Below are 24,994 nucleotides of genomic sequence, written 5' to 3'. Positions count from 1 at the left end.
TGGGTTACCCACCTGACTCAGAGCGTGTCATAGTTCAGTTTGTTCTCTAAAGTTAAAGAAAATTGCTGTGTATTTTTATTTCATTGACACACAAGCTCTGGTCTCCTGGGTAGAACTCTTGTGTTTGTTTGTAGTTAGTAGTTTTACGTGACTCGTTTTGATCCAATTCCTGATGTTGTACTAGCCCTAGCTAAACTTAACTTAATCCATTTTAACTATGTGTTTAAAACTTTTGGACGTTACGTTAAATAGAAAAGTGCCACCGCGGTCACATGTTTATGTCAGGTGTTGAAGACAGCCACCGGGGGGCGTATCACAACGCTAAATAGAACTCTTATGAATGTCGTTTTGAGAATCATTGACAATTGACCCTTTCTGTGGTTTAGGTATAAAGGTGTTGGGAAAGGATACAAAACAAACAAACAAGAAGCAACAACAAACATAACAATTTAAAGTGGCATGGTCACAATATTTAAAAAAATATATTCAAAATACACTAAGTTTTTAAAAAGCAGCAAAACATGACCATTACTATCTTATTGTGCTTGTAAGTTAAAGATAAAGCACCTGTGAGTGCCAAGCTTGAATACAATAAATAAAATAAAAACCTTCTAGATATAACTTCTGTTTCTCATATAGTACGCAAGTGAATATGCAACCAGTTAAAAAAAAAAAAAGCTTTAGTGATACATAAGTACTGTATGTTGTTCAGCTTAATGTAGTTTCAAGTTTTGTGTTTGAGCACAGGAAGGCAGTTATTGTTGAAAGCATCAGTGGATCCAGACAGTAAACAATGAGCGCTGTCAAACACATAGCACAGTAGCTGATGTGTGATCTCACTGGAGATCTGAATGCGCTCTCCTTATCCCCCTGTTATGTTATATGATCTGTCACATTGTTGGTCTTCATTTCAACAAGCAGCACCTGCACATCTCTAACTCACGACTACTAACTGCAAAAATGTACATGCTTGGTCAGATAGGTGTGTGTCTACATGCTTGCGTTTGTCAAAGGAAGATAAAGAGACAAAAGAAAGGAAAAAAAGATAAAAGATGTTTTTTAGAGATAGAACGCATTAAGAATGCCTTATTTGTGTTATCTTGAAAGTAATCTGTTTGATTATGATTTTTTTACTTGACAGATTATGGTGTTATAGTGCATTTTCCGTCAGGTTTAATGTACCTTTCATCAGTCTGTCTGGTCTGGTCTGGTCTATAAATCCTGCTGGAGATTCATTGAGGGAGACAATGTCAGAGGCGTAATAAGACAGAAGATAATGTCAGTGTTAAATCTACCCTGCTCTAATCTCTGTTTTTCTCGAATCTGTTCTGATGATGTATGAACTTCTAGCAGATCATTTGTTAAGACTGCTCTTGGCTTGTTGCATGTAAACTTAAATGAAGTATTCACATGTACGTATACTGTGCGTTTGTGACTGACAGCGCTGACTGAGTGTTGTGATGAAGTTGCACTGCACATACATGTACACACAAAGTATTGTGCACATAGAAACTCTCATCCTCTGATGCCTTTTAGACACTAGGCAGAGATAATGGTTGTTTTATTCAGTGCTTCTTTTGATCATTTTCTGGCAACGGGGGCCAATCACCAATGACTTCAAACAACACTGCATCTGCTGCTCTACACCCTCCAGCATTAACACTATCCTTTCTTACAAAATGTGAATCCTCTCGACAGAAAAAATACTTGGTGGAAGCTACGATGTTGTTGTTCAGCGGCTGTGTTCTATTGATTTGTTTCTGTGTTTTGTTTTCTGGGTAGGGCTCAAGACCTGCATGTGCTTTCATACAATTTCATACAACTGATGTCCAAAGAGAAGGCTTAACCTTTGCTCAGCCAAAAAACGACCACATGGATCGATTGTGCAAGCAGCTCATAACGGCCGAATATTACGTTTCCTGTTAGGGTCAAACAAACACAGGACTTTCACTCAGGAGACCGGGGTTTATTTCTCTTGTCTCGTGTGAAACCAAAGGTCAACTGTTTTGAAATTTAAGTTTTTACCTATCAGTATATGGACCTTAATCCATGATGCAATGATCTTCATATCGCTATGTTACGTCCTCATTTTAGTATTTTAAGCCAATCCCTGATTTTTTACTAACCCTATGTATTTGTGTTGCCTAAACTTAACTAGTTACATTGGACTATGTTTACTACGTGTTTAGTCTTTGGAAAATCAACCTATAATGTTGTTTAGGTGTGAGGATGTGTTGCTATATAACTTTAAAATAAAGTGTTAATGTCAAACACAGTAAATAAAGATGAATAACCAATACTACAGGACATGTAAGCTGACCTTTCAAAAGAAGAAAAAAATTCACACGTAGACTGATCCACACATATGTTCGCATTCGCACACAGTCTGCGCACCAAAACACTCATCACACACACTTCTTCACTTTATGCCTTCATCTGGACTTCTGTCAGGTCTCCGACTTTGTGGTTACTGGCTGGATGTTCTGGACTTTGGAAAGTGTGACTGGCACCTTTCCCTCTCCGGGGGTCGGTGCTCTCATTATGGGGGTACCTGTGACAAAAGCAGTTCTGCTATGACAAATATTCATACAAAGTAGATTGAGTACAGTATTACAGTAAAAAAACACTTTCACTTACTCTTTGGCATTCATTTTTAACCTGAATGTGTCATAACAAGACAGTTGAGAGTGAAACCTTACCAACTGCGTGCAGATCTGCCAACCTCTCCTTAAACTTCTGCTGCAGGTACAGTTCTTCTTTTGAGTAGCTTTTGGCAAAGGCAGACAGCAGGAGTCCCACAGTCATGGAGGTGCCTCCCACACAGAACAACACAGCACCAGTCAGCTTACACACATCCAGTGCACGGTTGAAACTGACAGCGTGGCTGTTCAAGAAAAAGACAATTAGTTAAAAGTTTTTTTTTACTGCTATTTTCAAATGTCCTAACTAGACTCAATTATTGCAATTCTTTTGCCCTATGTACATTCCACCAAAACAATGTGCTCTTCATTATGATCATGTGTTGGAAGAAAATACAGTACAGTATTAAACAATTGTATATTGTATTATACAATATTAAAGACTCCAGCATCTCCCTCCCATTAATATCCTTTATTGTTCATTTACCTGTCAACAAAAAGGAGATCGTCCTCGCCAAATGCCTCATACCTGGTTGGAGTGGCATAACCCACCAAAACAACAATGAGGCCTGCAAACAAGATCAGGGAGCCGAACACGAGACAGACCTGGCAGGGGAAAAAGAAGACCTTTTTTTGTAATTACAGTTTAATTACCCAAATCACAGCAGGTGAGATGTAGTTTTTTGTATGAGCTTGCTGGAAGGTTAACCTCACCTTCCAGAGTAAAGAGCTCCACCTGCTAGGTGATCTCTGAATCTGAAAATCTTCATCACGTTCCCAGATAGAAGCTGTGCACTCCTCATAAAACTGGAGAAGAGATCAGAGAGATACATTTTTAAATTCCAAACATAGAAACTGAAAGCCGCGAGAAATCAAGATCTAAAACCCTCAAGTTTAAAAAATAAAAAGTCAAGTGATTACGAGATATTATGAGACTGTGACGATAAAAACAAGAGAATGGTTGATATTTGTAGAAGAATGCCCTATACTCTCGCTCTCTCTCTCTCTCTCTCTCTCTCTCTCTGTGTGTGTGTGTGTGTGTGTGTGTGTGTGTGAGTGTGTTGTACCTGGTGTAGGTAAGAGCGGACTCCATACTGCTGGCAGTTCCCGTTGGCTTGAGCTTGCTCAACATACTCTGACCCACAGATCTCTGAGCAAGAAGTCATCCTTCACATCTGTCTACCTGCTTGAGTACACACACACACACACACACACACACACACACACACACACACACACACACACACACACACACACACACACACACACACACACACACACACACACACCCGCATGAATGCATGAATGCACCTCTTCTCCTTTTAAGAAACCACCCACATGTTTTGTGGACAAACTCTCTCCGGCTTTTACCCATGCATAAACAGGCACACACAGCTATGCAGTTCATTTATAAATTTATACAAACAAGCATGTACCCTCACAAACTGCGCTAGAAAGTTATGTAACATTGTACTGAAGGCATGGGTGCCTCAGAACATTGAGATTAATGATGCATTCTCCTTGTCTTCTGTCACGAAATAGGCTATAAAATGTTATATCGGTCCTCCTTTTTAGATTCAATATAGGGTTGACTGAATACAGAGAGTGACATGCACAGGATTAACCTTCTTGTCTTTTCACATTTAGTTTCATGCAAAAATCATAACGTCCCGCCCCCTTTTTTGTGCTGTGCATCAGAAATAAAGCAGTATATTTAGTATGTTGCAGTTTACAAGGTTTCATAGAAGCAATAAAAAAAAACATACTGTATAATGTTTACCATGCTCTTTGTCTTACAAGACAGATGTCAGGATTGCCATTCACAAAATAACAAGTAATTGTTATATGTGCTATCAAAGTTAGATGTGGTAGGTTCTGTAAAGATACAACTTGTTATGGATCAGTAGCATGCAGTAGAAAATAATTTGCCCAAAGTCGTGTTTTTATAGGATTCAAATGTTTTATGTAGAACTCATTCAGGGAATATAACTAGCTATTGTATTACAGCTTACTGTACATTATATCATACGGTATACTATACACATTACCCTTTTCTTTTTGTTGATATAAAAACAAAACGATTGCATCCTGATTAAAAAATGACATTAAAATACAGGAAAACATATATGGTCTAGGAAATTATATTTTACACACACACTTGTAATTCCCTCAGTATCCATATGAGATCCAGAAGCATTTACTAGCTCAGTGCCTGTGGAAAAACACAACTATGTTTTAAAGTTTGTGTCAGCTGGCACTAAATCTCAACTGCTGTTTCTGTTTCACCACAACAGAAACACACTGGAGAACATATTTGGGACTAAAACATTGGCCCCGGTGTTGGCAATGTTTCTTATAAATGCCGAAAAGATACATAAAATGAAGACACACATCCCAGAAAAACATAAATAATATATAATATGTTATAGTTGCAATGCACAAGTAAGTGCTCTTATGATACATGTGGGAAATGGACAAAAAAGGACACTAAGCCAGGAAGAACTATAATGTGACATAATGGGCTTTCTGGTTCTTTAGGATATGTATGTAAATTAACTAGTATGTGATGTAATGTTAAATATACTAACAGACTTAAATACTGTATGGAATAAATTTGGGTTTGACTCTGGAGGCATTTTCTGGAAAATTAATCAGGGAACTATTTACCCAATTGTTAGTCTCGTATTGCCAGACCTTCCTCCACAGCACTGCAAAGGATGGTCTTGCCAGTCCAGACAGCAATCCGTCATGGGTGAAAAATGTGCTCTGGTTTATTGGCATTTCTTTAAACCAACTACAATCGTCTTGGGCGGCGCTATGCACCGCACAGAGCCACGGCGCCTCTGCAGAATAGCCTTGGGAAGGAACTTGTTTTGGTGTAACGTGTACGTTCAAAGATTGTTTTAATCGTGCAACAGAAAACTCAGATTGTACAGATAGTCTAGCTAGCTGTCTGGATTCGGACTCATAAATCGACCGGTTTTTAAAATGCCAACACTTAGAAAGCGGAAGGTAACGGACATCCGTCGAAAATTAAAAGACATCGATATCAGACGTAGATATTTAGAAATGTGTCGAGGAGGTGGAGAGTGTCTCACTTCTATACATTGCAAAACATGAATTCACATAGTATATGGGGGATGTCAGGGTTTCAGTTAGATAACGTAGTATGAGTGTGATGATGGAGAGTCTGTATTAAGATGAGATACGCTGTTCCCTGTTACCTCATGGTTATCATATTACTGCTTACTTTGTACCAGCTGATGACCGTCATGAACATCTGGCTCTGCCCAGTCTGAGACTGAGTCTGTGAAGTCTCTCTGTTAGGCTAAATTTGCATTATCATATTATAATTTGCAATAACACATTTTTGAAACAACTTAGAATATGCTTTAGAGCTTATAGATTTAATCAGTGCCCTTGACCTTATGCGATCCAGGACAACATTCAAGCATACAGAAATACACATGCAACCAATGCAATGGCCAAAACTAATTATTTAATTGACTGAATTAGATGACTGTAATGTAACATAGCAACTGTGGCCAAATAAAAACAACACTACATTCAGATAAGCTAACCACTCACAGTGGACACACTTACTAGAGTGTGTCTCTAGTAAGGTGATTTTTATTCTTATCCAGGTGCATCCTTTCATATTTTGACATTCTTCCTCATCCACAACACACAAAACATATACATCTCGACCTACTTTGACCTTAATCAAACTAGGCTGTGAAAAATACAATCTGAATACATTAATACAATAATTACAATGAAGATGCGAATGCCCAAACAGTGTAGTAACCCTGCCTACAAGATGTCCTATCAACCGTTGAACCGGGAACTGGCCGGGGTGCTGAACGCCATTATTACCATCCAGCCCTCCAAACACACAGACGTCATATGTGACGCCAGTCTGAAAACAGACCTCATCCCAACCCCCCATGAGACGCAAATAGACACACAGCAAGCGTTTGAATAAAACTTAGAAATGCGCACTTTGCATCAATGCATCTGGACTAAATCACGTCGTCTAAACCACCTGATAAATATAATCTCTGAATATGGCATCTGCAGGTACACGCTTAAGTTTTATTTAATCTGATGTGGATACCAACGCCCAAAACGCTCATACAGGAATATAGAAACCTGAGAATTAGGTAAAAGGTGACAACACAAAGTTTAAAAGAAATGTTTTTTCGACATTTCTCCCACATGAAAGCTACTTCCAGATGTGCATGGTGATATCGCGTGCAGGGACGACACCGTTCAAGGAGTCCATGCAGGAAATATGCTTTCCTGATATGTTCTTTACCATATCAACAACCCAGCTGAGCCTCTATAATTCCAAAATATTCTTGAAAATCATTAAAATCGTCATTTACCTGTCATTACGAGCTCGGAGAGTGATCACTCGCTGCTGTTCCCTCAGCCCGGTCCCATCACTCTACAGTCACCTCTCTCTCTCTCTCTCTCTCTCTCTCTCTCTCTCTCTTCCGCTCTCGCTCTCTCGCTCTCTCTCTCTCTTTCTCTCTCTCTCTCTCTCTTTCCGTCGATGATTCAGATTTCCACGCCGTCTACTGCGCAGGCGTCACATCCATGACAATATATGATTCAATGGCGAATATAAATAACCAGGCTGAAGGGTTGGAAGGGCTAGCTGGAGAAAAATACATTCATTCATTCATCCATTCATTCATTCAATCAAGATTCAACATATATGCCTAGATGGATGATGGATCAATGAATTGATAGATAGATAGATAGATAGATAGATAGATAGATAGATAGATAGATAGATAGATAGATAGATAGATAGGAACAGAGGGCAGGAACAGTCATTGTGTCTCAGGGGAGCTAGTCATAGTAATGTCAATAATAATAATAATAATAATAATAATATATATATATATATATATATATATATATATATATATATATATATATATATATATATATATAACATGACCCAACCACTAGGTTAAAATATGACAATTTGCACATAAAACCTGGCTCAATTGGATGCCATACCAGTCACAGAAACAGAAATGAAGATCTACGGGTGGAGGAAAGGCATCTGACTCATGCATCAAAATCCACAGCAGGTAAACAATAATGCAAAACACACACACCATTTTACAGAATTCTCGTCACCTTCCAGAACAGTTTATTTTTAGCACTGTCGATGACGTACACTGTTGAAGGAATGTGTTAGTCACCATCTCAGTGCTCCTCTTAAGGCAGGTATGACCTAGAGAGACGAATCGCATCACGACTCAAGTACGAAATTCCTGTTCAATAAAGAATGAGTCAGTCAATCTTATTTTTATCCATTCACAGTCAAACTTTTGTTTTTTACTTTTCAGGTTTGTTTAGTGTGTAACTTATTGTAATATGTGGTAAAATGGGAACTGACATATTTCAGAAAGAAACCGTCTTTACAAAAACACATTTTGGAACAAATGTAAGTAGTGCTATGCCTTTCTTCTGTTTCTGGCTTTGGAATTTAATTTAGGTTACATAAATCGGACTGGGATTTTGACTAAGTGACAGCTAAAATGAATGAATCCTACTTGCATCATCAGCCATTGGCAACAAATACATGTTGATTGATCAACATGTATTAGTTGCCAATAGCTGTGTAGAAAAAGGACATATTTGTAACACTGGATTACAGATCTGTTACCCACAATTAGCCTGGTAAAGTCAGTCCTTATTGGTTAAAAGGCAGAATTTCAGTCAGCACCTCAGGCAAATAATATTCAGAGGGCTAACCCAGACAGGTAGTCTAAAATAAAGGCAACAATGACAGGTCGTGGGCAGGTGTGGGATAACATGTCTTTGTTAGTATGCACACAGCATTAGCTGAACTAGAGGCAGCAAAGGGCGATGAGAAGGTGTGAGCAGCTGTCGCCATGACAATGATCTTGGGGATATTTTCTAAGGTGAAGAGATGCTGTTATGTCTCAAAGGAGAGGTTGTGTTGTTTTGGGCTTCAAATGAGCATTTCAGTTTGCTTTTTTGAGAAAAGGCGTCATTTAAGTCATGAACATTAACATCAGTATTAAGCTTTATTTAGTCATGTTGTATCATCATGTTGTGTTGCTTTGTTGTATTGCCTATAAACCACACACAGATGATGATATGTGAAGGACTGGGGACGCATCCATGGTGCATCTCTGCCTTTTGTCTGATGTTTGTTGTCATAGGCCAAGGCCCCTCCACATGATCCGAAATAGTACTAAATAAAAGTACAAAGCAAGAAGGCCAGCTCGGCGTCTGTCTTGTGGGCTTTGCATTTCGCGAAGCTTTCGTCAACGACTAAAGGGCCTTTGTTAGATCAAGGGCAGCAACCGCACCGCTGCACTCTGAAACCCATTGTCTCCAACAGCTTGCGGCGAGCAAAGCGTGGGTGCAGCAGCAGCGCACCACCAGCAAGTTTGTGCCTACACTGCGCTCAAAGTTTAACCTGGTTGAACTTTGGGTGCAGTGTGCAGTAGATAGAAACCGTGTTAGGCCTGAAAGGCCCTTAACAGCTAGTCAGATATTTACTCTTGTCCGATCGTACCAGCTCACCAAAGTTACATGTGAGAACAGGCATTCGGGGCGCAGAGTGGGAATAACAGAGGCACCGTTCTCCCTATTACAAGTCAGTGTAGCATCAAAATGATTTAGAAACGTTTTTTCTAAGGTAAAATGGTTACATAATGTTGCTTTAGCTGATGATGAACACATCTCTCTTTTTGTGCTGATTTTAAATCAGAATACCTCAGTTACGCCCCATTGCATATTTGCACAGATGCACATCTTCACCTGCATTGCTATCATATTCTGTTTACGCCCTTTTGCACTATTCATCTGCCCAGGTATGCTCAACTGTCATTCCTCCAACCTTTGTTGTCACACAATTTTTGTACACCACAATCTGCACTATCTGTATATTGACTCTTTACTACATCTCAGCATGTATATAGCATGTATATATTCTGCCTATTCATGCATACTGTGATATTACTGACCTACATCATCATCTAGACCACACTTTGCACCAACTGTATATTGACTCTTTACTACATCTCAGCATTTTATAGACTGTCTATTCATGCATATCGTGTTATTTCTGATCTACATCACTACCTAGTCCACTATGTGCACTAACTGTATATTGACCTTTCACTACATTCAACAGCTACATAGACTGTCTATTCCAGTTAACTGTGTTATTACTGACCTATATCACTAACCAGACCACAATTTGCACTAACTGTATATTGACTCTTCACTACATTTCAGCATTTACATAGACTGCCTATTCATATATATTGCGTTATAACTGATTCAACACCACTAACTAGATCATAATTTGCACTAACTGTTCCTGTTTTGTTTTGTTTGTTTGGCTCTACACTACATCTCAGCAGTGTTATAGACTGTCTATTCATGTATATTGTGTTATTACCATATCCCTTTCACATATCCTTCATCTTACTTACACCTCACTTTGCCCCGGCTTTGTAATGCCTACTTAATCTGCACATGATGTAGCCTTTTGTATTCTGTATTCCTGTATTGTATTGAATGTGAAACTGTATGTTGTCCTGCACACTTATGCTTTTCTTGGCCAGGTCGCCGTTGCAAATGCGAACCTGTTCTCAACGGCCTACCTGGTTAAATAAAGGTTAAATAAAAAAAAATATTCCTGTTTGACCCAAGAGCCTTTAACATCTTTCAAAGCTTTTGTGTGTTATTGTTTCTTGAGTGGTTGCACTGTGTATTTTTAGACATCCAAGAATACCTCTCCTGTCATTCATTTGCTCTAGCTAACAATTGCAAACACATTGCATATATTGTGTGTGCACATTACACCTCACGCAGTAGTGACTGTGTTTGTGAGAATGGCTTTCATGCCAGAGGAACTAGTGGACCATTTACAGTCCTGTTTGTAAGACAAATCAGATACGACAAAGTATGAGAAATTAAATCTTTTGAATGCCCTATTCAAAATAAATAGGTGAGTTCATATCTATTTATTATTGAAATGGCTTGTGCTTATGCTGTCACATCGCAGCATACTAATGCACTGTTGTTTAGAAGAAAATGTTCTGTCATCCCTCTCTCTCTCTCTCTCTCTCTCTCTCTTTCTCTCTCTTTCTCTCTCTCTCTCTCTCTCACTCTTTGTACAAGCTGAGCATCTCAGAGCAGAGAGCAGTTTCTATGGCGACGTGAAAAGGTCACCTTCAGGAAGTTCTCTGTGAGCGTGTGCAGAATAAGGATAAGGATAATCAGGCTTCCTGTAATGACTGATAACAGACCACAGCTCATTAGAGAGAAAGAGAGAGATGGGTGGGGGGATCAGGAGAGATTATTAGTCATAGAGCAAAGAAACAATAGGACATTTATACTAATGGTATGCCACACTTTTAATGTGAAAGTCAGTTTGGAGTATGCACACTTTATTCATACATAAAGTACTACATGTTCACTTCAGGTGGATGATGATACTGTAATAATGTAGCTATTTAACAAATGTATCTGCTAACATTCCTGTAAAATAGGCCATATTTGCCTGCTTGGCAGATCATTTAGACAGAAACAATATGACTTTACTGCCATGTAGGGCTGTGCTACCTGGCTGCCTGGCAGGACATTGTGACCTACATTAGAAGTAATGCTGCAGCTACATTGCAACATTACACATTTATTCTGTACAGTGGAATGACAAGAGCTGATTACAAAAGCAACAATAATCATAACCGTCAGCGGTAACCTGTTCTGAAAGGTAAAATAATAATTCTAACAAATTGCACAAATCAAGATCTATTGTTGGCACTTCTTTTACTAGGCCATCAGAGCATGGCTTCTTCTGACCCAGTGTCTCAAAGTGTCATCTCCCCCCACACTGAATATATTTTGTATATGAAGTACACACATTTATGTCTATTTAAATCATTACTTAGAAGAAGCGTAACCTTGGTTCCACATGCATCTGTGGCAAAAAAAAATTTTTTCATTACTACTTTGGAATAGGTTATGGGTTTAAGCCAAGCTTGTAGTCATTAGTTTTCTTTTATTGTTTGCTGTAGGCTACCTTTTGACATAAGTAGGGGCATGCTCCTTTAAGTGTGTGTGATTTATTTTATTTTCTCATGCTCAACATCACCCATGTCTTCACCCCCTGCATGCTAAATTACCCATAGACCAAAATACACACAAGACTGTCACATTTGTCTCACTCTGTCCATCAGAAAAATATATAACAACGCCTCAAATCTGAGTAGGTGCTGATTAATTTCTACATTCCCTTAGGCAATTGTAAAATGAAAAAAATATTTAAATATTAAACAGTATGTAATTTATTACGGAGGCTTTGTAGGTCTGTGGAGGTGCTGTAATTTCCAGATATTTACATAAAATAAGTATATACATAAAAAACAATTATTGGCACAGAAAACAAATTACTTTAGCAACCACATAGTCAAGTTTAATTTGAACATAATGGTATATAATTTAATTTAATACATGGGGTGGGTTCTTTCTGTCACTATTGGCCAATTAGTTTTGCATTTGTCCCCTTCTCCTTATAGTATATTTTTATGATTATGTGTTTCTCTGATAATGGATCCAATAGGCACACTATTACAATGGTAGTGATCTTGCTATAAATGAGATTAACTGATAAACCATTGAACCAGATCAACATAGCACATCATTTGCTATTGATGTACCATTGTAAACACCAGCTCTGGAGTCAGTAATTACTTCTTACTAACAAGGCTGACATCTACTGGGCATCTTAGGTTCTGCATCAACAATGATTAAATGCTGTGTAGGAATGGAATTAGTTTAGCCACATCAGAATTCAATACTATCTATGTTTTGCCCCGTATGTGTCACACGTGTAATTTAGGCATGCTGGCTTACTACGGTGTGCACAGTTTTTAAATATGATTGTGTTGTTAATACATAACAACTTCAGAACTATGTTGGTGTAACTTCCATTGCTCAATTCATCAAACATTCTGTGAGAGTTTGACTTAAAAATCAACTTAGACAAGGTTTGAACAATAGTTCTCTCAATTTGTTTTTATTTCACATAATTCCCTTTGTTCGTTTCGTTCCCATTATAATGAGAATAAGTCTGCAAAGTGTGCATCTAAAACTGAATCTTTGCTACTATTTTAAGATTTCTTCCACTGAACCAATAATTAATAATGGCTTATTGTGTGATTTTTCAAATGTTATTCAAGTACACTTGATTTTAGCTGACTTGCACCCTCCCCATCGCCCTTATATTTTATGATAGATGATAGGGAGGGACACCTGATCTATCCATCTCAGAAACCTTAGCCTTGGTGTTGTTGTCGATTCTTCATCTTATTGATTTCTCTGTCATTCTGCCATACCAGAGCTGGAAGCTCGGACTTTCCACTTGGGCCATGCTGTATTTCATAATCTATTGACTGGAGGGGTCAAAAAGGTGTCGCTCTGATGGAAGTGATCTTTTTCTGTGGGACAAAGCTGTCAAAGTTACAGCTATACAGATATTAAATTATGGCAACATTTATGCAGTGTCAAAGAATGGTGGTACAAATCTGAATAAAACCCCTATTGCGTAATTTGAAAAACGGACCTAATAGGTTGCTTTTGGTAAAATTAATTGGTTTAAATCCATCTTTATCTTTGCCATGTGCCCTGTATTAGTTAAAAATGGAGACATCACACCAAAGAGCACTGACATGGCCCAATTATTCAGCTCTTTCCAGTGATACTTAGAAAATCTGGAACCAGTTTTCTAATTTGTCAGTAATTCAGTCCTTTAAGCAAATGAGAGCTCTGCTTTCTTTTTAAAAACAAAAGATAACTGTTATGCAAATTGTATTGTAATCTTAACTCGTCTGGCCCCATCATTAATGATATCCATATATTAAAACTGCAACCAAAGGCTATCTGTTTTACTTGGCCTTCAACAAATCTAGTTATGAGAACACATTGCTCATAGTTCCTGTAATCATTTATTAACAAACGGAGAAGCTTCAGGGGAGATACAGATAATCAGGTTAGAATGGTAAAGCCACAGTAGGGGATTTCCAAACTGATCAGTCACAAAAACACTCTAAGAAAGACGTAGAGCTATATGGGCAAAATGTAATTTTAGAATATTGTTCTTATAATGGAAGTATAACAGCATTACGCACTTGGGCTTTCAATACAAATTAAACTTACATCTTTTTTGTTTACATTTTCTTGATCCAATTTCATATAAATGCTTATTTTGTTTTAAGTCAAAGAGGAAGCAAATAGGTTAAGAAAATGGATGAAGAAAGAAACATACATAAATCCTCTTATAATTTAGTTTTAATTTCAGGGGGCATACAGTATACCCAAAATGGTAAAGAGTGTGCAGCCCATGTAAATTAAAGTTATGTTTGTCCATGTTAAGTACCCTAATTTTCAATTCTAGGACGTTTGTTAGAAAGAAAATGTTTCCTAGTATATATTAATCACAATCATACATCATTCGTAAATAATGGCAAGTGATTTGTTTAAGCTTTGTGACAACTCTTTACCTACAGGCCCCACCACACATGTACACACCCAGTTTCTGGGGCTATACAGTGATCCTCAGCTACACCCTTATTTTAATTGCACCATTTCAAAAATTTACATTGAGTGGTCATCAGTCACTGGTCTATGGGGGTTGATCTATGGGTCTGAGCTGTAATAGTCTCTGCTTTGCTCTCCAGGCACGCCATTACTTATGAGAGACACACTTAATAGCAATTAATCATGCTGGATCACACCCCACAGACTCTCTCTCTCTCTCTCTCTCTCTCTCTCTCTCTCTCTCTCTCTCTCTCTCTCTCTCTCTCTCTCTCTCTCTCTCTCTCTCTCACAAACACACACACACACACACACACACACACACACACACACACACACACACACACACACACACACACACACACACACACACACACACACGGGTACACAGGACAGTTTCCCACAGGCTAGGCTGATGTCCAAAAAACTGGTCTAGGTTAATATTAGAGATGATTTGGATGGGGTTTGGTATGTTAGAATCTGAGGATCTGTCTATAACTACACTGGAATCTGTAAGAAGGCAGTGTTTTCTAAAAGCCTGTAATTTTGAGTTCATGATTTGTGTGGCCTGCGCTGGCATCCAAGCTTCTTTTCCTGTCATCACGACTGAATGCAAGAAAATGCCACTATTTTGGTGGTATTGTAGGGAAATGGACCCCCTCCAGTGCAAACAGTCCTAGTTTAAAAGTATCATACACACATCTGGGTTTCAGAAAAAAAAGACAATTCTAAAAAAGTCTAAAGTTTTTGTAAAAGAGTGCAAGTTCCTTGAGTTACCCTAAACCTGAACTGAACCTGCTACATGCTACATGCCACATGCCACTTTGCACCTGCCTCACAGTTGGTAGAGCAAGGTTGGGTCCAGCCCACTGCAGTACCTCTCTTATCTATAGCTCTTTTTGTATTCTGTAGATCCATCTGCCGTTCAGTTTACTCTGCTCCTCAACCCTCAATCTACTTTAGTTCTTTAGGCCTCTCTTTCTCTCTGTGCCTCTGTAATTGGTCATTTAAATGAAAAAGCCTCAAATTGGAGGATTAGAGGTGCATGTCTCTCTCCCACTCTGTCTCTCTCTCTCTCTCTCTACAAGTCAGTAAGAGAGAGAAAGAGAGAGTCCCATGGTAATATACAAGACAGTCTCCAAGGGATGTCCTTAAGAACAAAAGCATCTGGAAATGGCCTCCTTTGCGCTCCGTTACCGTGGTTACAGGCTGGCAGCTTGTGTGTGTTTGTATAGTATGTGAGTCTGTAATGTAAGTATATACTATATTGTGCAGTTGAAATATCCCGATTGAAAAATGAATGAAAGATTTATGATGAAAAGGTTGTTTTTAGAGATTTTAGAGATGAGGTTGAGAATCACATTTTTTGGTTTGATAAATGTACAGTAGCAATTGGTGTGGGGAGAATCAGGAAAAAGGGTTTGAGAACAAATGTTAGTCAATGGAAGGCACTCAAAAGTTTAAACGTCTGCCTGAGTGTGTATTCGTGTGTGTCTGTGTGCATTAATGTGTGTGTGCGTGTGCTGGCTGGCAAGCAACTGTCATCACGTGGCAACAGCCAACCACGCTTCACTGCTGGCCGCGCCAAGCTCTCCAATTACAGAGGCCAGCTCTGCCAGAAGCCCCCTCTTTTCCTCTCAATAGATGGGATGACTGGGCTACATCCTCTGACACACACACACACACACACACACACACACACACACACACACACACACACACACACACATGCCTCCCTCCCTTCCTCTCTGTTCGTGGTGCACCTGCCTCCCTGCTCTCCAGGCCAGCTCAACTCCTATCAAAGGAGCTGATCTCTTTTCTTCCAGAAAGCTAATCCAACACCTGTCTCCGGGCTTTATAATGGGAATAGAGGACTGTGTGCTGTGTGAGTGTGAATGCAAGAGTACAGTGTGTGGAAGGGAGAGTATGCGTTTTTTGGAAAAGGGAGACAGGCTGTGTTTCTCCTAGATCAAGAGCAAAAAATAAATAGTATGTGTGTGCCACTTTAATATGAGGATTTGAGAATGGACATATGGAGACTACAAGGCAGACTGTATTCTTTTCATTAGTAATGGACTATCAAAGGGCATTTTTGGAATAGATGGGGTTTTATTTTGCAGGGGGTCAGATTAGCAGCAACACAGAGACCAAGAGAGCTTTCATTGTACTGTGAATGATACTCACTGTAAGTGCTGCTGTCTGTTTTTTGGCAGAGACTGAAGATATATGTCCCAGACACATTATGCAACAAATAATGTTACACAAAAGGCATTCAACAAGAATATAAAGTTGCATATACAAAGACCAGACTCTAAATCTTATGGTCTAACCCTAACATCTCTATTTAAGGGATCAACTTGCCACATTAGGGCCATTCAGTTACCATTCGAGGCAGGGTATTTCAGGACTTTTTAGCTCAGTGCCTATTTCTGTCTCTGGGTTTAGCCTCTTTGAGTCATGTTACTTCCCATGTCATATGGGAACTCGTAGCCCTAGAAACCATGGTGGTAATTGATGCATACTGCTCTGTGTACAGAACATTGGTGGTTTTCTGGTCTTGTTGTCCTGTAAACATGGGGAGCCATTGAAATATTTTGTCATTTTTTCCAGACTTTAATTTAACAGGACGACTCACATCAGGCCCTCTGAAGATTCGCCTCCAGCAGCAGGAGTCTCTCAAATTGGAAATTGGAGGTAAAATAAATCTAAGATTGCTTCCCTCCCTGTAGAGTCCCGAAAATGGCTGCAGGGGAGATATTAGAGAGAGGGCTGAGAAGGAGAGTTAGATGGATAGAAGGCAGGGGGGCAAGAAAGAAAAGAGAGAGAGAGAGAGAGAGAGAGAGAGAGAGAGAGAGAGAAGAATGGCAACAAACAGAGAAGGGGAGAGGAAATGGAGAGAATTGTAGAGAAAAGAAGAAAGATAGAATTAATGGAGCCTTATTCACTTTAGCCATCGGGGCCTGAAATAGTCATTTTACAAGTAAAGGGTTCTGGAACCTCCAGTGCATATCAGCGAACATGCATCAGTCTGGGTACATGTCTGTGCTTGCAGATGTTTCATGGATTTCACAGTACATATTCCTCCAGTCGTTGTGGGAGAGAGATGATTGGACACACTTAATCGCGGCATGCCGTAGTCCCATGAACATGTGTCTCTGAAAATGAAGGTTTATTTGAATCATATGTGCCAGTGTGGTGGCAGGTGATCAGTCACACTGCACACACATGAATGCAGCACTGACAGTTTGCCTCTGCCTACACATGTCCTTACATGAAATTTGTTGGTTAGATTATGATCTAAATGTGTTACTAGGTCAAGTCTCAGAGATAGCAAGATGCATGTCCAATTGATTGGCCACAACAATGGAAGATTAACTCATGGCCATGTGATACGAAATTACAGTGTCTATGGGTTGTCAGATACTTAAGCTCTGATATGTATGGAACACTTTAAGGTAATTTTACCAAGAATTATGCTTAATATTTCACACAAAACATAACATTCAGAATAGCTATAAGGCACACTCAAAAATACAGTTGGCTCATTAACATTTGTGACTAAAAAGTTTAAAATGGTGATTTTTAATGGTGATGACTCATCAGGCATCTCTATGTTGCTCAGATTTAGGCAACATGTATGTGATGTTCCAGTAGTCTATAGTGATTGACAGAGAGACAGAGAGGAAGCTTAAATGGGTGAGTAAATGCAAGAAAACATACAAGCTAATTATTGATTAATTAATTTAATTGAGAAGTTATTGTATGTAATCTAATTGTGGTTCTCTAAATAACTGTCAAATCCCAGTAATCTCACTATAATGAGACAGGGAGTCCAAAACCTGTGGCAGATGTGCTATAATCATGTTCCCCAGAAGATGAATCATGTATATTTTGGACACTCCAGGAGTCTTTCTTTTGCATTAACTGTCAAACGTTTGACACAAGGCACATCATAATTCAACTCTCAGGACTTTAAGGTTGTAATAGTCTATATCGATGTTTCATTTCCAGGATTGTTCAGGTGCCACCGGAAATTCTGCCAGATGTCCCCCATTTTGGCTGGATGTCCATTTCCTTCCGCTTTCTTTTTGTTGGTATTCTAAACTCTGGTCGATTTATGAGGACTATGGTTAACTGCTCCTCAGATCTCTGCAGGGTAAATCCAGACAGCTAGCTAGACTATCTGTCTAATCTGAGTTTCCTGTTGTACGACTAAAATAACCTTTGAACGTACACGTTGCACCAAAACAAGTTCCTTCACGAGGCAATTTTGCAGAGGCACCGTTGCTCCGTCCGGCGATTTTCTCCACCCAAGACGATTGTGATTGGTTTAAAGAAATGCCAATAAACCAGAGCACGTTTTTCTTCCATCCCGGAATGCTGTGTGGACTAGCCAGACCCTCCTCTGCAGTGCTCTGGAGGAAGATCTGGCAATGCAAGACTAAGGTGGTAATACCTGTGCCAATGCAAGAGGAATGGCAGAGTTGTTTTACAGAAATGCACAATCATTTCAGTTTTGCTACTCATAAACATGTGTCATTTGAACAAACAAGAAATGGTGTAATTATTGTGGTGTGGACATGCTCTTGAAATGAGACAAAACTATTTTCTCACATTATATCTAGCCAGGAAAAATGTGTCATGAAAAAATAACCTTGGCCTTGATGACAGAATTATACTTAAGCATAAATTCCCTCGCCCTCTAGCTTTAAATATGTACATTTACTAATTGTCACTTTGCACCTGATCCCTCTGTCAAATATTCACATAAATGCGCACACACATTAATCCCTTCCTCCCTTAACTGAACACACTTCTACTCTCTTTTACCTACTTCCACACACACAAACACATGTTCCATAATGTACTAATGTTTACCCTTTTGCCTTAACACACACAGTTGCATTTTGCTGAGTGCCTTAGAAGTAATTTATACTCACTTTTCCATTGCAATGAGATTATAACTGTGTCATCTGGTACTGGCTAAGCAGTGCTGGTGTAACTGGAAGCATGATGAAAAAGGACAACTGGGTCTTTTTTCCCACTCAAGCTCTCTCTCTCTCACACACACACACACACACACACACACACACACACACACACACACACACACACACACACACACACCAGCCAGGCTGTTAAACTCATATCAGCAGAGGCTCACTGGATTAACATATCTGGGTGAGATAAAGAAGCAGACGATGGTTACTTAACTTTGACTTAATGTCCCCCATCTGCCTCTTTCTATCTCTTGCTTCTACTGTCTGACTGTCTTTGTCATCCCTTCTTTCTGTATAACTGAATGGTCTTTTATTCTCGCCCGCGCTCATTTTGTCTCATTTTTTGACTAATTGTCTTAGTGTCTGTCTTTCTCTCTGTTTCTCTGCGGGTTTTTTTCTCCCTCCCTCTCGCCCTGCTTTTGGCAGATGATGATATCAATGAAAGCACATTGGTATGACAATACATTTCTTATCATATTGCATCCACCGCGAGGCTGGGGATTATCTATTTGTGCATTAAACTGGTCTGTCTCCCAACGCACATGACTGACACTGCAAATCGAGGACATCTACCAAAAAGTACATTTACAAAGTCCACCTGCACACATAGACACACACAAAACACTAACAAACAAAAATCGGCACAACAGAGGACATATACGCAATAAACACATACAATTACACACCAAAAGACACAAATGCATATGCATAGACACATGCATAACACGTACAGACACAGGGATAAACAAAGTTATACTCCATGCTCAAGAAATGTCACAGGTATGTACATGAGATAGAGGGCCGTGACATTTTATTCCCATTTTTGGAATTTTGGATTATCCAGATAAGGATGAGATGGAAAAACGTTACAGGGTGTCTAAACAGCATATCAGCATGGTTTAAATGGGATATTCCTTAGTCCCCTAGTTTCCACACATGTGTAAAATACCAATTGCTTTCCAAAGGTTATATACTGCTAAATGAAAAACTGCAATTATTATTCTGTACACAACTTGTATTTCGGTGAATTACAAATAAATATCTTATAAAGATATGCCAGTTTGTAATGAACTAAACAAATGAATAGACATTTTACAATGATAATCATCATCTCCATCGTGTGACACTGTACCACAACCTATTTCTTGTTAAATGTATGACAGAAATGCATGTTGGAAAAAGCCTCATTGTGGATGCATTAGAAATGTGCTCTTCTGTAGTACAGTAAGGCACAGTTACTCACATTAGGGTATCAACTTTCACTGTGTTTATGAATCCATTTGCCCATCTTAATGTGCTTCTGTGTGTCATTTTTGAGTTGAGTTTACGTTTACGTTTACGTCCATCATAGATTAATAAACTATTGGCATTTGAATGTCTAAGTCAGTGTGGGGTTATCCTTCCCTGATTGCCTGATTTGAGCAGCCTTTGTTTTGTATTGGAGCTGGACATTACCAATCACCTGTGATAATGAATTGACCCCACATTACATTCCACAATTTCACCTCTTGTACAATTTGAGTAACAGTGATCAATGGATAGTAATGTTCAATTTAAATCAATGGCAGTTCAAAATGTCACAGTCATACATAATACTAAGATTGACCCAGGAGTAATGGTTAAGAAACCAACTGCATTAAAACATATGAATCTCCAGTCTAGAGTAACTTAGTGCTTTCATTTGTTAGAGCCTAATGGTGCTATTAAGCAGCTCATTGGCATTTGCTGCCCCACAGAATGAATGCATGCATATGGCTGTTCATCCCGAAAGGGGACACACACAAACATACATAGACACAGATACAGTCAGTAATACATTTGGCTGCACTCTGTAGGCATAATGATAATTTATTCAGTTCACTGTCACCTGTCAGGGTAATTGAGATTTGCTTGCTATACTGACCACCCATGCTGTCTGTCTGACTAACTCCCTAGGGTAAAATAGTGTTTATGGATGCAGCCAGATACAGTGATTGAAAAAGATAGCTACTTATTAAAAAGAGTGTACAGGCATGTTCTGTACATGCATACAAGAGTTTGTGTACATACATGTGTTTCCAGGCACACATTGATAATTGTGGATCCTGCAATGAACAACAACAACAATCATTTTACTGGATGGCTGCAGAGAAAACATATGCACACACAAACATGATCACATCAACAGAAATGTACACATTTATACATACACACCTGTATGCACACATGCAGAGAAACAAGGACTAGAAATTTAATAATTCTGTAAGCTGCACAGTGACACAAATATACAATGACAAACCTTGTGCAAATTTATAAAAAACAAACACTTTCACTCACTGTCACATGCACATATACAGTATAAGCATGGCAACTTCCATGGCAACAAGGTGAAGTCATTGTTGGCAATGCAAAATGATCTGCAGTAATTTCACCAATGATGTAATTCCCTGTGGAACATAGTAAATGCAAAATGGAAAGTGTTGCATTAAGGGCACGTTGTGGACGAGCTCATTCTTTAAGTTGATTTGCAATTATCTTTGATATATGCTTATAAATAAGTGGAGCTCCACCTGTCAGACTACTGTTACTATGCAACTGACTGTCTTAACATATCTTACTTCCTCTCTTGGCCCCTGTCTCTATCACTTCTCTCAAATTTCAAGATGCCTCTCTTTCTCCGCCATTTCTTCCTTTCCCTATCAGTCCTTCTCTCTCTCTAATTTACCTCAATGACGGATCCCCCACCTGCCTCAGATAATAAGATACTCCCACTGGCCTGCAAGACTCATTCCCCCAGCATCAATCACTCCCCGAGTCACATTACTGCCCTTTACAAGCACCAGGATGTTTTTCTCCTTAATTGTAGCCGCATACATACCTCACCCCCCAGTAATAATAAATGGTCTTGTCCTCCATTATGGCCATTAGGGAACTCACACTGAGAGTAGCATGCCGCCCACAGTGAGGAGGGCTTGTTCGGAGTGGAGCGTTGTAGCCAAGGAGTGGAAGGATGTCCCTTCGTTCTGGAAACACATGTTAGGGCCTCAGTATCTTGACTAGGTCTCTCTTTCGCTCTCTCTCTCTCTCTCTCTCTCTCTCTCTCTCTCTCTCTGTCTCTCTCTCTCTCTCTCTCTGTCTCTCTCTCTCTCTCCCTCAGTGTCTCTCTTGCTTTGTCTCTTCCAGACAAAAACCCTCAAGTAAATAAAAACACCAGGTTGGATGGGAGAAGAGCATAAGAAAAGACTAAGTCTCCAGGGACTGAGCAACATTATATGTCTGCAACCAGATGTCTCAGACAGCGAGCCAATTTCTACCCAAAAATATGGCAGAAGCTAATCTGGCCAGGAGATGGCAGTATGTTCCCATCATACTGCAAACACTGTGCCCTATACTGTAATCTTAGAAAAGCAGGATGCTTCACAAAAAAAAGATTGAAGATTGTATGCACAGTAGGGCTTGAATGAAAATGTAGAGGTTGAATCTGGTCTAAAAATGGTCTAAAAGCCTATGCTTGTTACTCTTCTGGCATTTATATAGTGTTGGCACTCTGATCATGCAAACATGTTGAAATGTCACAACAGTTACTAATTACGGAAAACCTGATGCTTGATTTTAGGTGGTGATGTTACACTTGTGTTTAGTTGTAAAAGCCCAACTAGGGCCAAAAGTTCAAAATTAACTGTTTCATACTCTGTACTGGAACAGTGTTAAATTGCATAGTCCCTGTCAAATAAAACAAATTCAAATTCAGGGTTGAAACCTTATAACTCATTTACTTAGTGAGCATTACATGAACACATGGACATGTTATTTGAAAAGCTAAAACTACACAGCAGGGTGCATGAGTCATTTTATATTTTGCTCACTATGGTGTATACAACAATCACGTTGCAAGCATATTTTTAGTTTTGGTCCGTGCTGTTTTTTAGTTCTTTTGCACATGTGGCTGATGGACATTTATGAATGAGGCCACTGTGAATAGAAAATAGTACCAGTGGATGTCTGCAGTGTCTTCATTTTCCATCTGAAACTAACTCTGTTGTTGTTGAAAACTGGTGATGTCATCCTCTCCTGTGAAGAGCAAACAGGTAGAGGATAGGATGTGGAGTCAAGGGATATTATTTTGCGCTTACTGTTTATTGATAACAATTCTGTCAGGTAAAATCTGTCAAATGTGTCTTTACTTGTGGAGGCGGTAATGAACCATTATTTTTGCTAATTAATATATATCAGTAGCCTGGAGGAACCAGCAATTTTTAGCTTACTGTATGACTCTTTGCTTATTTTGTGTTTTGTAAATGAGCCTAGAAGAATGTCAATATAATGAATTGCTTTGCATTTATCGTATCAATATTGGTAACTACGTTTTGAGGATATGTTTTGGGCTTGTAAAGCCTATTGGGACAGCATATGATATTGGTCTATTCAAACAATTCAAGAAAATCCTCAATTTTTAAAAGCTGACTTTTTGGCATACTGCCAATTGCAGAAAACATTTAGTATTAATTTAGCCGATATTTAACTGTAGTCTGTGTTCTTATTTATGATTAGTAGTCCATTTTTTTTTACTATTTTGCAAATACACAAGATTCCATTAAAAGTCCAACACACACTACTTGATGTTGTGTCCTTGTGCCTTTTGCTCTTTCACAATGCCCCCACTTTCTTTATAGATTGATTTCATGTGTTACAGTGAGACATTTCATCTCTTTTTCAGCAGTCTGCTGTCATGTCTGTCGCTACATGTGCCTCATACCAACAGGCCAATTTACAGATGGTGACACGAGAAACAGACAAGGAAATCATTACGGACAGATTCATAAATATCAGCCGCTCTGTTTCTTTTAATGGTCAGGAGTCAGAAGTTTAAGGCATGGGAGTCCTGGAGCTAAAAGACTCAAGGATAGATCAATGTCAGTCGTTGGGGAGAATGAAAGCCAGTATGGTGGAAAAAGAGGAAAGAAGGAAGGAGCTTCAGGCACTGAAAAGTCATATCATAGAGTCGTCAGGGTGGGCTGTGGTGGTTTCAAATCATGAATTCTTTAATGTACTAAGTCCAAATGGTCCCCTGTGCCCCCGCAGTGCCTTGCCAGGCAGTCTGAAAATAATTGAGGACTTGAGCTAGAGCAAAAGGAGGGGTGAGTAAAGAGAGGGAGTGAGGATGCAGGACAGGGAGAGTATAAGAGGGAGAATGAGAGAATGAATAAATGACAGAAAGAGAGAGATGGAGACTCTGCTCTTTACAAAAATTACCTTACCTCTACACTTACACAGGTCTCTTGTGACTCATGGGCCGTCATTTGTTCAGTCCTCCAGCCCCTGTATCACTCACACTGATGATAAGCTCTGGTGGAAGGTGGAAGGTAATCTAGTGGCATTTCAGGGAATGAACCTCAGAGGAATACTTCTTTCATCTGCGGTCATTAATCGCAACATCCAATCACCTCACTCGTAGATCAATAGCACAGTCGCTGTGCTAAAGAAAATGAAGGCATGAAAAGTGATGCTGAAGTATAAAAACATGTGGCATATGTTCCCCCTTCAGCGAGTTTACAGCTGGCTGGGTCAGTGAGTTGCTGCCGTGTGGCCTATCAGATCATTGTGAATGAGCTGATCTAGAGGTTTGGTTGCTTAGGCTGTGATTAAGCACTCAAAACTGCTTGCATGGCAACTTCTGATAAGCCTAGATAGGAAGTTTAATTTCTTTTTTTGAGTGTGTTTCTTTTTTACTTCTTTGGAGGATCAAATTTAGGAAAGGAAATGTCCCTGAAA

The 24,994-nt window shown here is 39.2% G+C and overlaps 1 protein-coding gene across 2 annotated transcripts; it reads right to left on the bottom strand.

Annotated features, from left to right (window-relative positions):
• Positions 1–368: 368 nt before the first annotated feature.
• nrsn1 (neurensin 1) lies at positions 369–7,177 on the bottom strand. 2 transcript variants are annotated; one of them, XM_031298658.2, is made up of 6 exons: positions 7,028–7,177; positions 3,707–3,825; positions 3,354–3,446; positions 3,127–3,245; positions 2,700–2,884; positions 369–2,551 (listed from the first exon to the last, which is right to left on the bottom strand). In XM_031298658.2, exons 2-6 carry the CDS (start codon positions 3,803–3,805, stop codon positions 2,448–2,450), a joined length of 600 nt encoding a protein of 199 aa, XP_031154518.1. In that variant the 5' UTR covers positions 3,806–3,825; positions 7,028–7,177; the 3' UTR covers positions 369–2,447. The 2 variants fall into 2 exon arrangements, with proteins under 2 accessions (XP_031154518.1, XP_031154519.1); XM_031298659.2 differs by having other exon boundaries at positions 3,707–3,822; positions 7,028–7,137.
• Between the last annotated feature and the right edge of the window lie 17,817 nt (positions 7,178–24,994).

This window comes from Sander lucioperca, chromosome 10, assembly GCF_008315115.2.
Source record: "Sander lucioperca isolate FBNREF2018 chromosome 10, SLUC_FBN_1.2, whole genome shotgun sequence".
Lineage (NCBI taxonomy): Eukaryota > Metazoa > Chordata > Actinopteri > Perciformes > Percidae > Sander > Sander lucioperca.
This window is presented reverse-complemented; position numbering and strand designations above follow the sequence as displayed.

What these genes read in the sequence shown, in the direction of transcription:
- nrsn1 (XM_031298658.2), bottom strand. Translation starts at nt 3,805, where the DNA reads ATGACTTCTTGCTCAGAGATCTGTGGGTCAGAGTATGTTGAGCAAGCT. An exon ending in TCCGCTCTTACCTACACCAG is followed by an intron (nt 3,447 to 3,706) that starts GTACAACACACT and finishes TCTCTTCTCCAG; the next exon opens with TTTTATGAGGAGTGCACAGC. An exon ending in GGCAGATCTGCACGCAGTTG is followed by an intron (nt 2,552 to 2,699) that starts GTAAGGTTTCAC and finishes CTTTTGTCACAG; the next exon opens with GTACCCCCATAATGAGAGCA.